The following is a 21,530-nucleotide window of genomic DNA, read 5'->3' on the forward strand; positions in this document are numbered from 1 at the left end:
TATGTGGTGCTGAGGAATCGAACCCAGGGCCTCGAGCATGCAAGGCAAGCGCTCTACCACTGAGCCACCTTCCCAGCCCTGAACTGCTTGTTCTTAATTGCTTATGACTCCCAATTTTTAAAATCAAAGCAAGTGTTCAACTCTGGAGTGACTCTTTGCGTAGATCTGCAACCAGATCACTTAAATACTACTAATACCAGTGAAAGATGCTTAGCTGTTCCTTGTCCAGCCTCTTCTGTCATTTGATAACCAAAAGTTCTCAACCTTGCTCTTCATTGTTACATTGTCTCACTTTCTCCATCTCTCATCCTTTTGCTTTAGACTCCTCAAAAATTTTGGCATACTAAGGTCCACAAGTACAATATCACTAAGCTCTTGATAAATATTTGAGTGAGTGATGCTACTTATATTCTCGATGTCCTCAGAATGTAGAATTTTGATGGGTAATACTTAACATTTTAGAGTTTAGATTAGGCCACTGGAGAGTTGGTCAGGTCTCTTCATATTTCAAGTGAGGCAGAGAATAAAAACAAAATATCCTCCATTTAGTCCAGTTTGATAAAAAGAAAACACTGAAAGAAAACATTGTTACATGCATACATTCCACTTCAATTTCAGTAACGAATCAGCGACCTCAGTTGAAGGACTGATGGTTGAAGAGTTGCAGCCCTTTCCAGGCATCAAACAGAGCCTCCTGGGAACATCCAGCCTTGTTCTACCCCTTCTCTGGAAGAAAGTTCACAGTTTTATCCCATCCAGCCATTTTTTTTTCCAGGAGGGAGGTGTCTAGTTTTCAGTGCCCCAAGTGGGGACCAAATGGGTAATCCCCGCATATTTGGGGGAATGATTGTTCGTGGGCTAGAATTTCATCAGTGCCTAGCCCACAAGAAGCTTATAAATATGTATGTAACCATTGACACACTGTGAAATGGTCAGAAGAGGATTATGAAGCTGTAACTCCCACCCCTTTTTTGTACAACTACTTGAAATTTTTAAAACTACAAAATAATTTTTTTAAGGAAACACGACACGTGAGCAATAGAAGGTGGTTGTGAGGCGAGTCATTTCCCAGCCCTTCTAGATTGGAATTGGCTTAGAAAGGCTTGGGGTAGGGAGCAAATCCAGACAGCTGTCAGTGTATCACATGCTCATTGACAATGCCACATGCCTAAGGTGATTCCATAAATGAACGGTGTCGATCTAAATTAGGAACATGGCAGCCATTTTATAAATAAGACAGAGGTGCCTCAGTCCTCAGAACTGGAGACACTTGTTAACATGTACATAAAGCTTCTCAGTCTATCCCCAACAACAACAACAAAATATATATTCTACATGTATTACAAACAACTTTCAGTGATCATAGGTAGTTTGTTACTTGGCTCAGTTCTGACGAAGTGCAGGGTGGTTGTTGCCCTCTTGCCTTCTAACTGGAACATGAGCCTTATCAAAGTATAGACACCACAGTGCAATGAGACTGACACAAAACTTATCTACCACAGTCTCTGATAAGGCAGGAATGTGCTTTCAAATCTCCCGAACATGGTCTTTCTCATGTCTCACCACCGTATTTCTTCACTTGCTTGTCTAGGGGTATAATAGTATGTTCTAAGACTTTTCTTGTGGGTTGGTATCTCATTGGCTGTTGGTCCAATATCTTGACTCTTCAATGAGAAAGCAAAAACACTCACCAAAGGCCTATTAAACACGCTGTGTCATCTCAACGCTCTCTGAAGAGAGACTCATTAGTTGATATATCAGATACCCTATGCTTAAAAGGCACAGGACAGATAACAAAACCATAAGACTTATCAGAGAGTGAAGAAATTGTGCCTGTGTGTGTGTGTGTGCATGTGCTTGTGCACATGTTTGCATTTTCTCATGGAAGGAAGTGACAAGAGGTATCCCATGAAGCCTTTTAGGGAACATTAAAAAAAAAATCTACCATCGGTTGTGTTAGTTTTCCTTCCTCTCTTCACCTGAAAAGAACCACTAAAAAGTCTAAGTAACTTCAAGAAAATCACATTGGTTTATTTTTTTCTGCTGGTACCCAGGGGAAAGAGCAAGTCTGAATGTCTGGGGTGGGTAGTGAATAAGGGGAGTTATGGAAGGGAAGAGGTGCCTCACAGCCACTCTTGAGCAAAAGGAGAGAAAGGGAAGGGATCCACTGGCCAATGGAATTCATTATCAAGGACAGCAGCTTCAGAGCGTGGTAGTGAGAGCCAGTTTTCTAGGGTTTGATCCTCCTGGTGTCCTTTCTGTCCTGCCTAGCCTAGTATAGAAAGACTGAAACTGAACTAGACATGGTTTCTGCTAATGCCCTGGCAATTTAAACATCAGGTTTGCCTGAAATTGTGCCTATGTGGAAGACTTTTCTCAATGATCAATGACCAATGGCACATTAAGATTCTGATGTTAAGAAAGCTGATGGATACCCACAAAGAAGATCCAATAGCAATCCTCAGTTCAACCTCCATTGTTCCCAGCTACAAAACTGATAAATCAGTATAGTGGTAGGCAGAGTTCCGAGTTAATGAGAGCCACAGCCAGAAAGTCTACCTGGGTGGTGCCAGTCTTAGGGTTTGCTTGATTACAGATTCTGCCTTTCTATGCTGGTATAGAGTCATCTTGAGCAGGTCTGCAAGATCCCAGGGCAACAACTTGTGGTGACATTTACTGACTTGGGAATCTAATTGCACCCTATTTTGCTTCTTTTAACAAAGCTTATTAGTAAATGAATCTAAAACAACACATGCTTTAAAGAGTGTTAAGAAGCATGAAGAAGGCCTTCAAATCTCAATAGCAACGTTTCCTGACACGCAATGGATTTTTCTTTCTTTCAAAGGACATTCTCACAGCCAGCTCTCAGCTGTAATGGATTATGGAAATGGGGGAGGACTACAACTCACCCAGATTTCAATGGCAGCAAACATTCCATCCTCTTCCTTTGCCTAACCTTTCCTTCTTGCTCATATGACCTTATCTCAATTTTACCTTTGGATCCTTCCCTTGGCCACTCTTCTAGAAAATGGGATCATTAATGAATGGTCAAAGGCTAGAAAAAAGAAAAGTCGGAGGTCAAAATAAGCTCACGCTTAGGTAATCTGTGCCTGGGAGATGGCCCTGTAAATAACTTCCAGATAGGTCATGACATTCTTTCGCAGACACCTGCAGGTGAATGGACATCATTCTATTTGCCTCCCACTTCCTCCATCCAGAATCACTGATCTCCGCTGGGGCTGGTAAAAACAACTGGTTGATGTCTCCAGTCTTTGGCCATTCTTAGGGATGGTCATTTTATTTCTAAGGGTAACCCCTTCTGGTGTGACCCATGTGTTTTCAGCCAACTCTCCACAGAGAAGGCCAGGGGAAACTGTCTGAGTGGGACTTCTGATAGGGGACAGCAGGACCTTGGAATCTGTCACTGTGGATGAGGGGGGCAGGTGGTCCATGATCGGGAAAGGAGGACTGAATAAGATGAGGCTCTGAGGTCTTCCAGACCTTGGCCTGTGGAAAGACTTAGGACCTCCAGAGGACCGCTCAATTTTTGAAGAAAGAGGGTTGTCCCCGGATGGCTCTGTGTCTGACAAACGCTTTCTGCATTGCACTGTTGCGTCCTGGTTGGTGAGCAGGTTACACATGCCTGGTTCGGGAGAGAGATTGGGTCCCTCGCGCAGGCAAGAGTCAGTGGCGTCTATCAATGAAGCCTTAATGGGTCCCATATCTTGCTTTGGTTTCTCTTCCTTTGGGCTTTCCAAGGAAGAGGAAGATTCATCTTTGGCTGGTTTCTGAGTGGTCTCACCCGTTGAACTAGGTTCTTCTTGGCTCTTCTTCAGAGGCTGAGCCCCACTCTCCCCTGTGTTCTGAGAAGGCAGGGGCTGTGGGATTTGTGTGTACTGAATCTTGGGTGGGATGACCGGTACTGCCTTGGCCTGACACATTTTCACCATGAAGGAGGTTCTCACCGCTGACACACTCACAGGAGCCGAGTTACGGCGACCAGTGAGGGCGTGAGGAAAAACATCCAGGTCCTGGGTGTCTTGAGGATAAACCTTCCAGGAATCTGCTTTACATTGAGATGAAGTCATCCAGGGGACTTGGGTGTCTCCTGGCTCAGAGAGCTGCATTCCAGGTGAACTTAACGAGGCTCCATTCTCAAGCCGGAAGAGGTCAGTAATGGGAACAGCAGAGTCCAAGTTGAGAGAAGAAGGTCTGTTTTTCCCTTTTGAGGGTCCACCCTCACTGCTCTTCAACTGTAACTTTGGGGGTTGCTCTTCAGGTAAAGTGCTGTCCTGAATACCACGGGAACTTTCCTTGTTGGGTTCTGCTTCAGGGACACTGCCTTGCTTAATCTGGGAGTTGTTGTGCCTTAGTGGTTGCCCCTGATTTCTCTCCCCTAAGCTGATGGGGCTGGAGTCTGCTGGTTTGGGTTGTCCATTGTCTGCTCCCTTCGGCCTAGGAAATCCTTCTTCCCCTTTTAGGCCAGAGAACTCTCTAAATGACTTCAGGGCTCTCTCGTCCCATCCAATCATCCCTCTTCTGGTTGCCAGTGGCTGCTGACTGTCAGAATTCTCAGAGTCCAGATTAGCACAGCTGCTGGAGAAGGAGACATCATCGAGAGTCCACTGGCTCTTAACAGTGGTCTTGCTATCCAGAGAATGGCTCTGGCGTAGGCTGGGCCTGTGGCAAAGCCTCCTTTCCAATCGATGGCTCTGGGGGCCCTGAGGCTGGGCCTCGTGCACTTCTTTGAGGGTGGGAGAGTGAAGGGGACTCGTCACCCACTGAGGCTCCTCCCAGGGCTCCACCATCTCCAGGCTGTGCTGAGCGATGTCGGGCACACTGTCATCTTCGTCACAGTCTGAAGGCTCCTGTACTGAATGGGTTACATCCCCCTTCCCTTGCGGCGAGATCTCGAGCTCTTTCGTTGGGCTGGGGAAACCAGAACCTTTTTCCTGGAGAGCAGCATTTTTTGAATGTGGCTTTTCATTTTGTCTTGGAGCAGCCTCATCTTCCTGACAGGGGATAGGGGTCCCAGGATTGTCTTTGGACTTTGGCTGCTCTGTATAGGAATAGGTCCTCAACATCTGAGTCAGATCTTCTTCCTCAAGACTGCCCTTGGACAGCAGGCCTCCAGGTGGCTCCTCCAGAGGTGTTGGAGGGGGAGCAGCAGGAGGGAGTGGAGGAGAGATATTCTCTGGGCCTTCCACCTTCATCCTTGGGGGCGAGGATGACTTCTCAAATGGAACTATTGCCAGAGGAGCCAGACTGCCAGGATCTGGACTTGGGGCCTGTTCAGGTGAGGATGCAGGGAGGTAGCTGGTTGGCTCCAGCTTCTCTCTGTGGGCTGCTGCGGCAGCCCCTTGTGTGTTCTGAATGGTTGAGTCCTTAGTCCATGCCTCAGAAGGGGTGGAGCTACAATACAAGATCCCTGGAGGCTCTGGGGAAGGAAACGACTCTGGATTTGACTCAAGAACTGGCTGAGTTGGGTCGAACTTCTGAGCAGGGGGTGGTGGCAAGATGGAGAGCTCCTCCTCAGATTCAATGATTTTCAGCTCCTGTTGAATTTCTGGCCAGTTTAGGACATTAGCCAGATCATCTTCATCCTGACAAAAACAAGAAACTGATTTGCAAATCCTCCCACCTCTATTTCCACAGCTTGGGTAAAGCCACCCTCTTTTCTCACCTCATTTGCCACATCCTAACTGGCATCCCTGGCTTGTCTCTTACCCTGCCCAAGCATTCACCTCCCAGAAGAGTGGCCCTTTAAGGACAGAATTCCAAACATAACATGTTCAGAATGTTTTCCATTGGCCTGAAGTTCATCTTTAATCCCATTCTTTCAGTGTCTCAAGCTCTCTTTTCCCACCTTAGGTTCACGGTACATTTTGTTCTTTCTGCCTGGAAGTCTCTGTCTCACATCTCTAAGATCACATCCTCTACCCCTTTGTCAAGGGAGTTTCTCAACCTCTTAGCTATTCTTCAGAGAAACCCTTGCCGATCCTGGTGACAATCCTCTCTTCCTTCTAACTAGTGAGAGAACAGATTATAAAGGCTGGGAAGGCAATCAGAGCAAACCTCCCGCTCCCCAGGTCTATATCCCTCATGCAGTCAGGGATACAGGCTTTAGATATCACAAGATGGCCCGCTGCCCCAAGAAGACCCTCATGTGAACAGTGGAATGATTAGATGAAGGGGTCCCATCAGTGGACCCTAGGGAATCACATCATATCTTCCTTAGGTAAAGACATCTCATAAAAACCTTGGAACAGTCTACCACTAATGAGTTAACAAGGAAGGCTGGGTACCAGTGACTCATGCATGTAATTCTGGCTACTTGGGAGGCTGAGAGAGAAAAGGTAGTGATTTGAGAGGCCAGTCTGGGCCAAAAAGTATATGAGATCTTATCTTGAAAATAACCAGCAGGCTGGGAAGGTAGCTCAGTGGTAGAGTGCTTACCTTGTAAGCATGAGGCCCTAGGTTCGACTCCTCAGCACCACATAAGCAAAAAGAAAAAAGCCGGAAGTGGCACTGTGGCTCAAGTGGTAGAATGCTGACGAGCTCAGGGACAGAGTGCAGGCCCAGAGCTCAGGCCCTACAACCAACAATAACAACGACAACAACCCCCCCCCAAAAAAAAAGGAAGAAAAGAAAAAGAAAATAACCAGCACCACCATCACAGGTGGTGATCACATCTGGAATTGGAATTTCACACACAGGTTTTGTGCTGTTTTTAGGATTTACTGTCATTACATTCCAAGAATATATCACTGGTTTATGGTGACCAAGGCCAGAAAGACTTAAACATTGAACCTGTCCTTGGGAACCTGAGCTAGGTGGTCCCTTCCTGTCCCTGGATGATCTCTGAGAAATCCACACAGAAACAACAACAAAAAAAAAACAAGCTTGGGTAGAAGTGGTGGTACCCTTCTAAATCTCATTAATAGAATCAATACTTGTGTGTGTGTGTGTGTGTGTGCTGGCATTGGAGCTCAAACTCAGTGCCTGGAGCTCTTGCTTTTTTTGTTTTCCTGGGTCAAATCTCTGGTACTCTACCACTTAAGCCACAGATCTATTTCCAGCTTTTTGGTTGTTAATTGAAGATTAGAGTCTCATGGACTTTCTACCCAGCCTGACTTGGAACCTCAATCAGTAGATCTCAACCTTCTGAGTAGCTAGGATTATAGGCATGAAGCTACCGGTGTCTTGGTCACGTCTGGTTATTTGCTGGTTAACTACCAGTGTCCTGGTCACTTCTGGTTATTTGCTAGATAACTGGAGATAAGAATCTCATGGATTCTTCTGCTTTGAGCTGGCTTTGAGCCATGCTTCTAAGATCTCAGCCTTCTGATTACAGGCGTAAGTCATCAGCACCCAGCTTTAGAATCTATTCTTTGTTGATGTTTTAAAATCTACTTTAAATTGTGTCATCAACGTTTGAAAAAAATAAAAGAGGCCTTCCTGGGATTGTGAAAAACAGTGGGGCCACCTTACCGTCTCATGGAGAAATATGGCTTCAGCTCTGGGCCCAGGACTGTCCTGTGCCGTGCTTGGCCCTGCTTGGCCATCTGTTAGACCCTCCTCCACCTCCTTCTCCAACTTCTTCTCTAATTCCCTTGAATGCTGAGAGCTCAGGGAGGCTTTGGAGGTATTCTTCTCCAGAGGGGCATCTGGCTCCTGGGAAAGGCCCTGGCTACATTCCACTGTCCGGGAGGATTCTGAGGGAGTGCTGGCCTCAGGAGCTGCCTTCTTGGTGACAGGAGCTGCAGTGAAGATGACATGGTGAGTACCAAGAGTTCACATAGGGGACGCTGTTGCCAGCACAGCCCCTATCCTGCCTCCTGGCCCTGCTCCATGGGGATAAGAGGAAGGCCCAACTCACTGCCCCTCACCTTCTTTCCTCAGTTCCCCTGTCAGTGTCCAGCCTCAGGCCCCAGGTCACTGACTGCCAGAGATGAGAGGGTTCTGGAAGATCATCCATCCAGTTGTTGTTCTCAACAAGGAGGCATTTTACTCAGAACTCCTCCCTGTCCACTCAGGGAATATGGCAATGTCTAAAGAAACTTTGGTTGCCTTAATTTTGGGAGAGTTGAGTGCTTTAGTGCTTTGGCATCTAGCCAAATGCAGCTAAAATTTCTTCAATGGACAGACTGCCACAACAAAGAACCCAGCCCCAAATGCCAATAGTGCCCAATAAGAGAAATCCTGCTTTTACCAACTCTTTCACTTCACAAATGAATGCTCAGGCTCTGATAACTTGGTGCTTAGACAATCTCTCCCTCCTCCCATTTTCTTCCTTCCTTCCTTCCCTCCTTCCTTCCTTTCTCCTTTTTTTTTGTTGGTCGTGGGGTTTGAACTCTGGGCCTGGGTGCTGTCCCTGCGCTCTTCAGCTCAAGGTGAGTGTTCTACCTCTTGATCCACAGTGCCACTTCCAGTTTTTTTTCTGGTGGTTAATTGGAGAGATTAGAGTCTCACAGACTGCCTGAACTGGCTTTGAACCATGATCCTCAGATCTCAGCCTCCTGAGTAGCTGGGTTATAGGTGTGAGCCACAAGGACCAGGCTGAGCTGATACTGAGCTACCAGTATCATTACTTACGAAGGTGCCATCATCTTCTACCTTCATGACTGCCATCATAAGTTCCTTAGGACACAGCTAGTATCCAAGTGCTAAAAAGGGCCTGCTAATGACCTAGTTCTACAGCCCTCAGTCCTATCCACATGACCACAATGCCTATAAACCCTATTTTAGCCAATTCAAATGGCATTGTGGTTCACACCTATAATCCCAGCTACTCAAGAGGCTGAGATCTAAGGATCTGGGTTCAAAGCCAGCCCAGGCAGAAAAATTCTGTGAGACTCTTTTTTTTTTTTTTGGGTCCGGTTGTGGGGCCTGAACTCTGGCCCTGGGTGCTGTCCTTCAGCTCTTCAGCTCAAGGCTAGCGCTCTACCACTTGAGCCACAGTGCCACTTCCGGCTTTTTCCTTTTTGCTTATGTGGTGCTGAGGAATCGAACCCAGGGCCTCATGCATTGCAAGGCAAGCACTCTACCACTGAGCCACCTTCCCAGCCCCGTGAGACTCTTATTCCCAATTAATCAGCAAAAAGCAGGAAAGGGAGGTGTAGCTCAAGTGGTAAGGCACTAGCCTTGATTGGAAAAAGCTAAGGGACAGTGCCCAGGTCCTGATTTCAAGCCCTAGTACTGCCACAGAAACAAACAAAACCAACCAACAATAGCCACCAAGCCAAGTTCAAGTGTGGCTTTTCTGTCTTGCAATGAAAAGAGACTAACTCTGCCACGTTTTACCTGTGGAAGTCTCAGCCCCCTGGGGCTTCTCCTCTTCTGACCAAGCCCCACTCTCTGAACCCTGGAAAGAAAACTCTTCCAGGCTGGAGAGAGACTGCAGCTCCTTGGGGGGTGTTCGGCATGGGGTGCTGTTGGTGCTGATGACAGCGGACACGCGGAGGGGCACGGACACCGCAAAGGGCTCAGAGATGTTTAGCGCCTTGCGCTGGTGACGGGGCGAGGGCTCCATCTGGAAGAGGCTGCTGCTGAAGACAGACTTGCTGGGGCTGTCGTTGGAAGTGTAGAACATGCCGAGCATCTTAGGGGCTGTCTGCTCGCTCTCGGGGTCCTCGATCGGACGGAACACCTTCAGCTGCTCTGGTGGCGGCCGGACCTGAGTGCCCTGGGGTTGGCTTCTGTCGCTGCTCACATCGAAGCCCCCCTCTGCCCCTGCTGGCATCCCCTCCTGACACCACTCGCCTTCCTGCTTGCTGAGGTCACAGGAGCTGCCCGTGTTGTTCGAGTGCTTTTTTGAGGCTGGAATGAAAAATCCACCAGTGGTGACGGTTCGATGAAAATTGCCTTTGGTTTCTTTTCCTGCTGAAGAAAGGAGTCCAGGGTCAGTGTGTGGGCTCACCCAGCTGCGGCCCTAACCACCCCTCAATCCCCCTGTCCCAGAAGCAGGACATCTGAATACTAGAGAGTTGCTGCATTCCAGTAAAGGCACGGACCCAAACGAAGACAGGCACAGAGCATTCACTCGTGTGACTGAGAAAGCATTTTCTCACATGCACAGGACTTCAGCAGCTTTCCCTGGAAGGACCATTAACTATTATGCTCTAGGTATCAGTTTCCAACTTTACAAGGGGAGAGCTAAGATCGCCAAATGGGGCTAACACCTTCCAAGCATTAAATGCAGATCATAAGAGAAGAAAATGGACAGAGAAGAGGGGGGAGAACAATGTTTGCTCAAAAATGAAAACCAATCCAGCAAAACAATAGGATCTTTTTTTTTTTTGCTCACACTGGTGCTCTACCACTTGAACCATGTCCCCAGTCTTGGCTTTTTGCTGGTTAATTGGAGACAGGAGTCTCATAGACATTCCTTCCCTAGGATGTCTTTGAACTGTGATCATCAGATCTCACTCAGCCTCCTGAGTGGCTAGGATTATAGGCATGACCCACTAGCACCCAACTTGTACAGAAAGACCTAAGCAGGGTTTTATCTTCCCTACAAGTATATTATGTCTAAAATTCCGATGACTAACACTATAAGGGGATGTTTCATCATCTCCTTTAACTTATGAGGAAATGGACTAAAGAGACAAGATGACCTGCCCAAGCAGCCACGCAAATCACTGAGATGATACCAAAATATAAACCCTGTAAGCATTTTCCTAGGTTTCAAGGCCAGAGGAAATGGATGAACACACACATAAAAAATTCTAAGAGCATCAAACGAACTTACAAAGAACGCAGACAGGCAGACACTGGTGGTTTGGCCTGTAATCCTTAGTCAGGAGGCTGAGATCCAGAGGATCTCTGTTGGAGCCTAGTCCAGCGAGGAAAGTTTGCTAGACCCTATCTATAAAACAACTAGCAAAAGAGCAGGTCTGAACGCATAGGTCAAGTGATAGATTGCCTCAAACTTGTGAGTTTGAGGCCCTGAGATCATAACCCAGTGCCACCACTAATACTAATAATATTAATAATGTTCATCATCATCATCTCAGAGTATTTTACAGATTTGAACATTTTTTTTTGATGGTGGTGGGGGCTAACCTCTGGGCCTGGGCACTGTCCCTCAGCTCTTCAGCTCAAGGCTAGCGTCCTACCACTTAAGCCACATCGCTGTTTCCAGCTTTTTTCTGCTTATGTGGTGCTAAGGAATCGAACATAGGGCCTCATGCATGCTAGGCAAGCGCTCTACCACTGAGCCAACTTCCCAGCCCAAGAGGTGAACATTTTTGTTTTAAACATTTCTTTGTATCAAAAAGAAAAGTGTATCAACTATTATCTCCAGTTAAGCAGCAAAAGGCTGGAACTGGTGGTGAGTGAAAAAGCTGAGAATGAGTACAACATTTTGAGTTAAAGCTCCAGTACTAACATACCTTCCCTCCCAAAAAAGATATGACAGCGGGAGAGGGGTAAGATAAGTGGGAACAGAAGAGGCAAGTAGACCCTTGAGGTTAGATCTGTGTGAGCCAATATGCTTACACGTATCTTACATTCAACTCTTATGCATCTAACTCCAACAGAGGGTATTGTGTGCAAATGAACACATAGTGCCTGACACAGAAGAGGCGTCAAACTCAGGAGGTTGGGATCCAGGATCTTACTGGTAGATAATGAAGGAATGCATTTACCGATCCTAAACCATGCTTTGGCAAGCACTGTGAAGAGGTCAGGGAGGGACTGGGAACCAAGTGATCGTATGTGATCGCAACTGCAGATGAGCAGTTGGCAGCTTCATAAAACCAAGCCTGGGGTGAGTGCCAATCCCCAGCCTACACGCTAATTGTAAAATCTTACCTTCCACAGGCACTGAACACAGAGAGTCCATGCTTTTAGCTGGTCGAATAGCAGACTTTTCCACTAAAGACAAAAAGAAAAATATCGATGAATGCATATAATAGAAACCAACCCAGTGGCTCACATGGCTTAGGAGGCTGAGATCTGAGGATCGCTGTTAGAAGCTAGACCTTCTTGAAAGTCTGTGAGACTCTTCAATTAACCACTGAAAAAGCCAGAAGTAGAGCTGTGGCTCAAGTGGCACAGCACTAGCCTTGAGTGGAAAAGCTAGGTGATAGCACCCAGGCCCTGAGTTCAAACCCCAGTACCAGCACCAAAAGAAATAATAAAATAAAATAAAGCATTTAGAACACTAGGTCAGGGTGTCAAGCAATATAATTCTAGAGAAGTTTTTCAGGTATTTTAAGTTTATTCTCTTAGAAAACATCCTCTCACTAGACTCTAGATTTTCCTACTACCTTAGTGGGACTGACTTTATAGAAACAGGACATTCATTGATACAATTTCATGAATATTTTAAAAAGGTAAAGCATAATTTTGTCAAACAGTATTAGCTAATTCACTGACAAAAAATACTGAAGGTTGTCAGATGCCAGTGGCCCACGCCTGTAATCCTAGCTACTCAGGAGCCTGAGATCTGAGGATCAGGATTTGAAGACAACCCAGGGAAGAAAAGTCTGTGAGATTCCTGTCTTCAATGAACTACTCAGAAAAAGCTGGAAATGGTGCTGTGGCTCAAGTTGTAGAATGCTAACTTTGAGCACAAAGTGGGTCAGGGACAGGTCCTGAGTTCCTGCCCCAAGACTGGCATAAACGAAAAAACAAATATTTAAGGTTACTTTTCACAGCCATATGTCTAATAGCAAAAATGTAAACTACTTAATACCCAAATGTTGAAAAAAATCAAGGTTGAATCTGTTGGGCCCCCCCAACAGCTCCTCTTATTAGGCAGGTAGAATTCTTGGCTACGGTCGTAACTGTCAACACCTAGGAATTTGGTACAGTCAGATGAGAGGAACTTGGGTAACTGAGTCACCTTTCTTTCTAGAAGCAGCTCTGCTCCTTGAAGTCTGCAAACTCCTTGTCCCTCTAATAATCTCATTGACCAACATCTCCCTGGAACAGATCCCATCAAACTCAACTTTTTAGGATTATCCTATGCAGCTTTGTAAATGGTTATAGCCAAGTCTTGTAAAAATGTGGTCTAAATGAGTCAAACCTTATTCTAGGCACAACAATACCTAAGACACATGGTTTGAATGCTCCCCCTTTCCCTGTCCAGAAACTTCCTGGGTTGGAATCTTTAAGTCCTCAATATAAGCTGGGTGTGCTGGTGGCTCACGCCTGTAATCCTAGCTACTCAGGAGGCTGAGATCTGAGGATCGTGGAACAAAGCCAGCCCAGGCAAGAAAGTCCATGAGACTCTTATCTCCAATGAACTACTCAGAAAACCAGAAGCAGTGCTGTGGCTCAAGTGGTAGAGTGTTAGCCTACGCTGAAGAGCTGAGGGACAGTGCCCAGGCCCAGAGTTCAAGCCCCATGACCGACAAAAAAAAAAAAAAAAAAAAGCAATATAGCAGTGTTGGAAGGTCGGATCTGATGGGAGGTGTTTGGATCATGGGGATCCATCCCTGATAAGCTTTTTCTTGCAGGAATGGATTAACGATTGTGAGACTTGGGAGCCCTTTTCTCTCTTCTGCAAGCATTGGCTTTTATTCTGCTTTTCATTATGGAATGAAGTAACATAGAGCTTTCATCAGAAATAACGCAGGGGCCAGAGTCATGCTCACAGCCATCGTGACCTCTAGAACTGTGAGTCAAAATCAGTCCTCTGTCCTTCATAAATCACCCAGTCTTGGGTAGTCTCTTACAGAAACAGATAACAGAGGAAGACAGACATATTCACTAACACAATCTTTCTCTTTGAGGTCACTGAACTGACTGAAAAGCAGTTACTTCTGTCAGGCCTGTACAGAGGATAAACAGGGCAACTGTCCAGGACTGGAAGCCATTAATGTAACTAGATTCAGAGAGAGCTGAGTCTGAATCTCAACTTTGGCACATTGGGGCTATATAACCTCAGATAAAAGAAGCTTTCTTTTCTAAACTTCAGCTTTGTTCAGTGTAGAAGGAGGAATGTAGAGGACTAAATAAGTAATGACTATAAAGTATGTTTCATTTAAGAGAACAGAGGAGATACTCCACTGAAAGTAATACTGCCTTCATGTTGCTGCTGCTACTTAGAAACAGGATTTAGCAACACAGGGCAAGATGGGAGGTGTGTGTGTGTGTGTGTGTGTGTGTGTGTGTGTGTGCTGGGCTTGAACTCATGGGGTGTGTGTGTGTGTGTGCGTGCGCTGGGCTTGAACTCATGGGGTGTGTGTGTGTGTGTGTGTGTGTGTGTGCGCTGGGCTTGAACTCATGGGGTGTGTGTGTGTGTGTGTGTGCTGGGCTTGAACTCATGGAGTGTGTGTGTGTGTGAGTGTGTGTGTGTGTGTGTGTGTGTGCTGGGCTTGAACTCATGGTTGGGCGCTGTCCCAAAGCTATATTTGTTCAAGGCTAGTGCTCTACCACTGAAACCACAGCTTCACTTCTGGCTTTTTTTCTTTTGGGGATTAATTTAGAGATCAGAGTCTCATGAACTTTTCTGTCAGGGTGGCTTTGAACCCCAACCCTCAGATCTCAGCCTCCTGAGTAGCTAGGATTATAGGCGTGAGCCACTGGCACATGGCTGGGAGGTGGTTTTATAAGGATAAGTTGGGCTGCCCTTAACGCAACCTAGGCCATAACTTATTTGATTTTATTCTTTAGAGTATTCTTCTTTCTCCTTGTTCTGAACACTCCTCCTCCTAGGAGCCTTTGATAGTCCCTTGGCCTCCTCTGCTCAGAGACTGTCTTTGACTAGGACCTCAGATGAGGACACAATGGCTGATTCTTACCCGAGAGCCGCTGTCCTCTCACAAAGACACTCCCATTTCTACTCAGTTTTGATTTGGAATCTGACCCAGATCGTCCCAGGTTGAATATAGATTTCCACTTCTTTGATTTACTGGAAAGTTTTCTCCTGAAATAGTTAAGCCATGATTAGTTTAAATTTGTCATCCTACGCAATTTTCAAAGCAAGAAAGAAGATATAAATGGCTCTGATTATAAGATTATAAATGGCTCTGCTAGTTCAGAAAGGTCCTCACTAAAACCTAAGTTGAGCCTAACTCTCACCCTGTGTAGACAACTCTGCACCTGGCAGTAGCTGTGGTAAACTTGGTTGTCAAACATAGCATTTTTGTGTGTGTGTGCTGGTCCTGGGGTTTGAACTCAGAGCCTGGGAGCTATCCCGAACTTTATCAGCTGAAGGCTAGTGCTCTACCACTTGAGCCACAGCTCCACTCCTGGCTCTTTTAAGTGGTTAATTAAAGAGTCTCATAGACTTTCTTGCCCAGGCTGGCTTTGAACCATGATCCTCAGATATCAGCCTTCTGAATAGCTAGGATTACAGGTGTGAGCCACCAGCACCCAGCTCTGGTATTTTTTAAAAAAGGAATAAACATTGAGGACCACTGACCCTGGTCCTAGTCCTGTTATGCTCCTGGACACATTGTGGGAATAACCACATAGGAGGTGGGGGTTATAAGTCACCTTTGTGAATGCAAAGAGAAGGATGAGAAAGCCAACCTGGAGAGGACCCTGGCTTTGTGTAGCTGGAGAGAGGTGTAGCCTGGTAGGTGGGGTCAGTAGTCACTGCAGAGAGATGCAGAGGGGTCAGTGTGCCAGGGGCAGCCTGGACTGGGTGGGGGAGAGCCTGGCACCACAGAAACCAGCCCAGCTGCTGCTCTGCGCTGCCATGCAACTTTACCAAGAAGTTCAGTGTGACACTCTACAATGTGTGGGCCTCACCACGGACCTTCTCTTAGTGAGCTCTTATAGAAAGTTGGTTCACAGGTCTATGGTCATTCCAAACAAGTCTGCAGTGCTGTGTGTTTTCCTTTGACCTTGGCCTCTCTCCTCCTCCCCCCAGCACTTGGCTTTGCAGCGGATCACACACTACACGGGTCCTCTCACGATATTCTTCACTCTGATACCTGGGGAAAACTTTTATTCTCTGTTCCTTTGAGGAGAGGTACCATGGGTTCAGTTCCAGTGCACAAACCCCATCCTCTAGGAAATGGAGGGACTCCTCCCAGGGAAGTTCAGGCGTGCCATTCCTACAGCAGGGTGGCTGGTGCCTCCGGTAGTTGTAGAAGATGGAGACCTGCTTCCTCTCTCCCCAAGGGGAAGCAGCCACTCAGCTTTGGGAGGAGACGGAGAAGGCGCCTATTTGTATTACTTCTTTTCACTCACTGTCGATGACATCCTTCCAGGGAAAGATGGCTTGGTTCCTTCCTTACTGTTTTTGCCTACTATGGGACTCGGTGTTCCTACTTCAAACACTGTCTTCTTCCATAGCAAGGTGGGAGGAGGAAGAAGAGAGAAAGGAAGAATCTTCTTCCCATGCAAGTGATGCCTGATTAGTTTTGGGGGGAGGGAGGACTCTGACAAATGGGGAGGAGGGAAGGGAGTCAGGGATGCCGTTCTCAAGTGAGCCACCCAGAGTTCTATATTGACAGTGGTCTCATTTGTCAACTTCTTCTCTTATATTCAAAGTAATGTGGTGAGGTGTGGGGGAGGTTTGTTTTTAGTAAACTTCCCTTTGTAAATGTTAGGCCTATTTTGTCTAAGCCAAAGAAGTAAAAAACAAAAATTAAAATAAAAAAAATCACTGGGCACTGGTAACTCACTCCTGTAATCCTAGCTATTCAGGAGGCTGAGAGCTGAGGTTTTTGGTTTTAAAACCAGCCTAGGTAGAAAAGTCTAAGACTTTTTTTTTTTTTTTGTCGGTCGTGGGACTTGAACTCTGCGCCTGGGCGCTGTCCCTCAGTGCTTCAGCTCAAGGCAAGTGCTCTACCACTTCAGCCACAGCGCCACTTCTGGCTTTTTCTGTTTATGTGGTGCTGAGGAATCAAACTCAGGGCCTCATGCATGGGAGGCAAGCACTCTACCACTGAGCCACCTTCCTAGCCCCTAATATTTGTCTTTCTTGACTGGGCACCTGCATCCTGGTGCTTGGGGTTTTTGATGGCAGACTGCAGGGGTGCGGGGAGGGAGGAATCTCGGGGAGAAAGAGTTGTGATGATAGCTCCCTTTTCTTCAGCAACATTTATTTACACCCCGTCTCGACTGTAGCCCCAACCCACACTGCCGTCATGGCTCCCAAACTACCTACCCTCACCTCCTCTGGCTCCCTCCACCCACTTATCCCTCAGAATTAAAAAAACAAATGCTATGTACTTGCTATCTGGTAACTCAAGGACGGTGTGGAAGAGGGGGCCCATGGGAGGGACAATCTCAGGCAAGCTGTTCTCTCTCCTTTCTTTCCGAGCGGGGTGGTTTGTAGCCAGGTTGCGGGCCTGAGCCTCCTCCAGGCTCACCAACTTCATGGGTGATAATGCTGGCAGGGTCAGGCTCTTCATGATGGGCCGGTCATCTGTAAAGGAAGCAGAAGGGCTCAGTCTGGACAAAGCTAGCACAGTAGGTTCATCCAGATCTCTCATCCACAGCCCTGCCATCCTGACCTCTTTACAGCATTCTCTCTTCTTATCTTCAAGCGTTTTTTCGCTACTTCCTTTCCACAGGAAAGGACGCTTGGTCATGTCTGGAGACCTTTTTGTTTGTCATAAATACATGTGGGAAAACTACTGGTATCTTCGTAGGTGAAGGCCAAGGAAGCTGCTAGACACTACAGAATACACAGAAATGGCATCCGCTCTCCCCTCCAAGTATTATCTAGCAATAATGCCTCAGTGGAGAAATCCTGATCTAAAAAAAACAAGAAGTCTAAGTTGTATTCTATTTAGTCTCTGGTGGTATTGCCAATTTCTGCTAGCTTCTGAAGGCACAAAGAGACTGACGTTAACTCAGACCGATGGAGACTACAGAATAGCATGTGGTATAGGACTTTCCTGTGCTCAGATGTGGCTGGTTGGCACCTCTCTGGGTAGAAGGAATCGCAGTCACAGTAAAAAGCCTTGTAGATAGACAATTAAGACAGCATGTGATGGAGAGGTGCTTTTAGGGCAGAGAAGCCTGGCTGCTATTCTGCCGAATTGCAGTTAAATATACCCTGCTTACGTCCTTTGCTCCTGAACATGTTTCAATTAAGTTTCTGAATTAAACCCAGTTTTCCAACTTAACCCAAATGAAGTTAAGACTGTTGGAATTTACTTCCAATATTGTGAGATTCTAGATTATTTATTATTTGTTTCTGAAATGCTTCAAGTCACTCTGGAGTAATAGGGAAGAATCGACTAAGGGCCAGGAGGCTGAGGTGTAGTATCAACATCTACCTCAGGCTCCAGAGGAAGCCTGGAGCCAAGGTCCACTTGGCTTTGCTTAAATGAATAACACAAATTGCTAAGACAGATATTGTGATCTCTGTTCTCCACGCTGGCACTTCCCCTCTCACTGTCCTCCTATCAGCAGTCATGTTCCAACACCTTACTCATCTGCTTCTTCCACGTGTCCCTTCTCAAGATACAGCCCACAGCAAATCTTACGACTCTCCCTTCAATGTATATTGTGGACGCATCCACTTTCTTCCCTTCGGCTCGGCTAACATACTAGTACACTCACGTATTTCCCACTTGATTTCTGCAGTGGTTCCTTAATATATGGCTGGCCCAGTTTCCAGGCTGCCTTTCAGCTTTTCAGATCTACGCCCTCACGCTCAGATTTTGCACTGGCCTACGCACATGGCCTGAGATCTCCCTCCGCTTTCCTTCTCCTCTTTGCCTCTGGCCAGCAGTCTAATGAAAAATATACAATGAAAGCTTTTGTCTAGGCACTAAGGATTTACACCTCTAACTCGGGAGGATGAAATATGAGGATCACAGTTCAAACCCAGATCAGATCCCATAGGATCCAAGAGACTCTTATTTCCAGCTAAAAGCTAGAAGTGGAGGTATGGCTCATGTAGCAAAGCACTAGCCACCCAAATACTAGGGAGAAAAAGCTTCTGAACAAATATTCCCTTTATATATATGTATGCATGTATAAATCATGCATATAGTACTCAGTATAGAATAGAAAATGAATATACAATAAGACATTATAAAGTACAAGTACAAAATGAATGTTTCAAAACTCATAGTTTGGTACTCCCCAGGGTAGAATACCCCTGTACTGGAGACTACAAAAGCTCTTGCCACCCTGGCTTACTTTCTTCAATACTCAGAGCATCTTCACCTCAGAACATTCTACACCACGTCTTCTTTGTTTGAAGCACCCTCCCCCTCCCACTGCCAGGGCTTCACGTGACTGGTTCTCTGTGTTAGTCCAATAATCACCTCCTTAGAGACCATGATCCATTCTGTCCCAAAATAATACCTAAAGTCATTGGTGCTGCGCATCGGTGGCTCATGCTTGTAATCCTAGCTACTCAGGAGGCTGAAATTTACAGATTGTGGTTCAGAGCCAACCTGGGCAGGAACATCTGTGAGACTCTTATCTCCAATTAACCACCAGAAAACCTGAAGTGGCATTGTGGCTCAAATGGTAGAGCGCTCACCTTATTATGTATTGTATTGTCTTTGAAGTGATATTTGTTAAGATACATTGCTGGCCTTCCCAATTAAACAGTGGCTATAATTATGCAAGGCAGGGTCTTGGTCATTTGTGTCCCAGTGTCTAGGACTGCACTTGACATAAAGGAGGCATGCAGAATGTACTTATTTTAAAAAATAAATCTTGGCGATATCATAGCCTCTCTGGCCACAAATAAAAACACTGGATTTTTATGAGTCTCCTACAAAATTGGAGTTTGTACGTACAATCTTTTGCTGTCCTAGATTTCTGTTAGATGAGGTGTGTTTATTACTCTGGGAGAAACACACCTTTGGTGGTATATTTTCCGTTGGTGGCGCTATGCTGTTTACATTCTATCAGCACCTCATGACCCATTAAGTTGGTATTAAAGACTGAAGAAGTAGAACAAGAAAGGAACTAAAATTTATAGGTAGTTCAGTACATACCCTATGCATATTAAAGCAGAGGCTGGGCCCTGAGGATTGAGATTTTGTGTCCACATTCTCTCAGTTAAGCCATCTGCATTGGTTGCTAAGTGAAATGGGTTATTCAGATGAGTATACTGATTTCCCCAACTCTTTTAGCTGAACTAGAAAAGAAAGAACTAGCAAGCATCTTGAAGCTACAGTGCTCATACACCGCTGGTTCTCCAGGTGTGGACGCTGACCAGCGACATCAGCATTACCAGATGCACAAATATTACCAACATACCAGACCACTGTATTCCTGGCCAACTGAATCAGAAACTCTGGGGATGAGGTTAGGTAATGTGTGTTTTCACAAGATGCACTCCAGTGTTGGAAAACTACTCTCTCACACAAATGTCACATGCAGGAATCTTGATCAACTTGATTTCTGGATTCTTCAACTAGGCTCACAGGAGTTCAAGTAACATTATCCACTCACTCCCAGAGTTTCTCATGTCATCATGAGGTGCCCCAAACATACAAACATAATCATTTTTTGTATGTTTACTGATTGGTAACCAGGCAGCACCAAGTTAGTATTGAGGAAACACTCATGAAGAGAATGCATTCTGGGTATTTATGAGAGGGTGACCATACTACCTTATACTACCTCATTTCATTTAAAACTTTTGAAATATAATTTGTGCAAGGAAAAATGATATCTAATCAATACAGATCAAAATGTTGCCAATGTCTTTGCAAAATAACTCCAGAGAGGAAGGACTCATAAAACCTAATGGAACATTATGTCAACTCTACTTTTACATCCTATCAAACTCATAGGATAAGCCATGTACGTACACAACATACACATCATCAGCAGTAGAACCAAGCTCACCCTAGCTTATTTTTGGGGCCCCAGGACCAGAGCAATAGAGAAGAAGAGTTATGTCCCAGGAAGAGTCATTACCGTTGTTTTCCAGAGGCCCTGGAGCACCGTTGTTAAAGATTTGATCCACATGGTTCAGTATGAATTCAATCACCACCTGCTGGACCCGGACTGCTAGGAAGGCTGCATCTCCACTGCACCCACTGGCTTCGATTTCTTTAGACCTGACATGGAAGAAACATTTTCACAGAGTGAATCTGCCTTACAAGCAGAAACCTTAACAGGGACCAATGGTAGACATTCTAAATTCGTTAGTTAATTTGTAGATGATTTTAACTCCCTATGAAAGCTAAAGGGTCTCCTGAAAGTGTGAAGCTCAGCCCACTGAACAGACTTAGAACAGTTTCCAGGCAGTATGTACTGCAAGTCTGTAAGTAGAGACCCCAGAAAAGACTTCTTTTTCTTCATAGGATTTCCTTCCAACCCCCACCCTCCCACCCTCTACCACCCCAGCCAACTGTCCTGTGGGGCAGGTCATCATTTATAAAGTCACATGAAGCAGCTGATTCAAGTTCTAGCCAGCTGTGACCCCATCAAAGCCAAGAAAAGCCAATAAGCCCCAAAGACAAGAAAGGCCTTTTCAGAAAAATGACAGCATACAGACCCATAACTTTTATAGCCAACAAATGCCTTTGGAACCCAGAGTTTCCAAGTAGGCCAGCAAAGAACTTGGGTTGCTCAGATTACCTTGAAATTGTAAGTGCTATAAAAGATCATTTAGCTCCAACTTTGTCTTCAAGGGT

The 21,530-nt window shown here is 45.8% G+C and overlaps 1 protein-coding gene across 1 annotated transcript in view; it reads right to left on the reverse strand.

Annotated features, from left to right (window-relative positions):
• Positions 1 to 17: 17 nt before the first annotated feature.
• The window catches only part of Arhgap31 (Rho GTPase activating protein 31), a 106,136-nt gene continuing 84,623 nt past the window's right edge, over positions 18 to 21,530 (reverse strand). Inside the window, exons 6-12 of the mRNA XM_013019494.1 lie at positions 20,809 to 20,951; positions 17,140 to 17,335; positions 14,754 to 14,878; positions 11,815 to 11,877; positions 9,304 to 9,879; positions 7,492 to 7,760; positions 18 to 5,603 (exon numbers count right to left, since the gene is read on the reverse strand). Coding sequence (XP_012874948.1) covers positions 3,186 to 5,603; positions 7,492 to 7,760; positions 9,304 to 9,879; positions 11,815 to 11,877; positions 14,754 to 14,878; positions 17,140 to 17,335; positions 20,809 to 20,951 — 3,790 coding nt within the window. The 3' untranslated portion in view covers positions 18 to 3,185. The remainder of the gene's footprint in view (positions 5,604 to 7,491; positions 7,761 to 9,303; positions 9,880 to 11,814; positions 11,878 to 14,753; positions 14,879 to 17,139; positions 17,336 to 20,808; positions 20,952 to 21,530) is intronic.

The sequence above is a fragment of the Dipodomys ordii genome, unplaced genomic scaffold (assembly GCF_000151885.1).
Source record: "Dipodomys ordii isolate 6190 unplaced genomic scaffold, Dord_2.0 Scaffold45, whole genome shotgun sequence".
NCBI classification, from domain to species: domain Eukaryota; kingdom Metazoa; phylum Chordata; class Mammalia; order Rodentia; family Heteromyidae; genus Dipodomys; species Dipodomys ordii.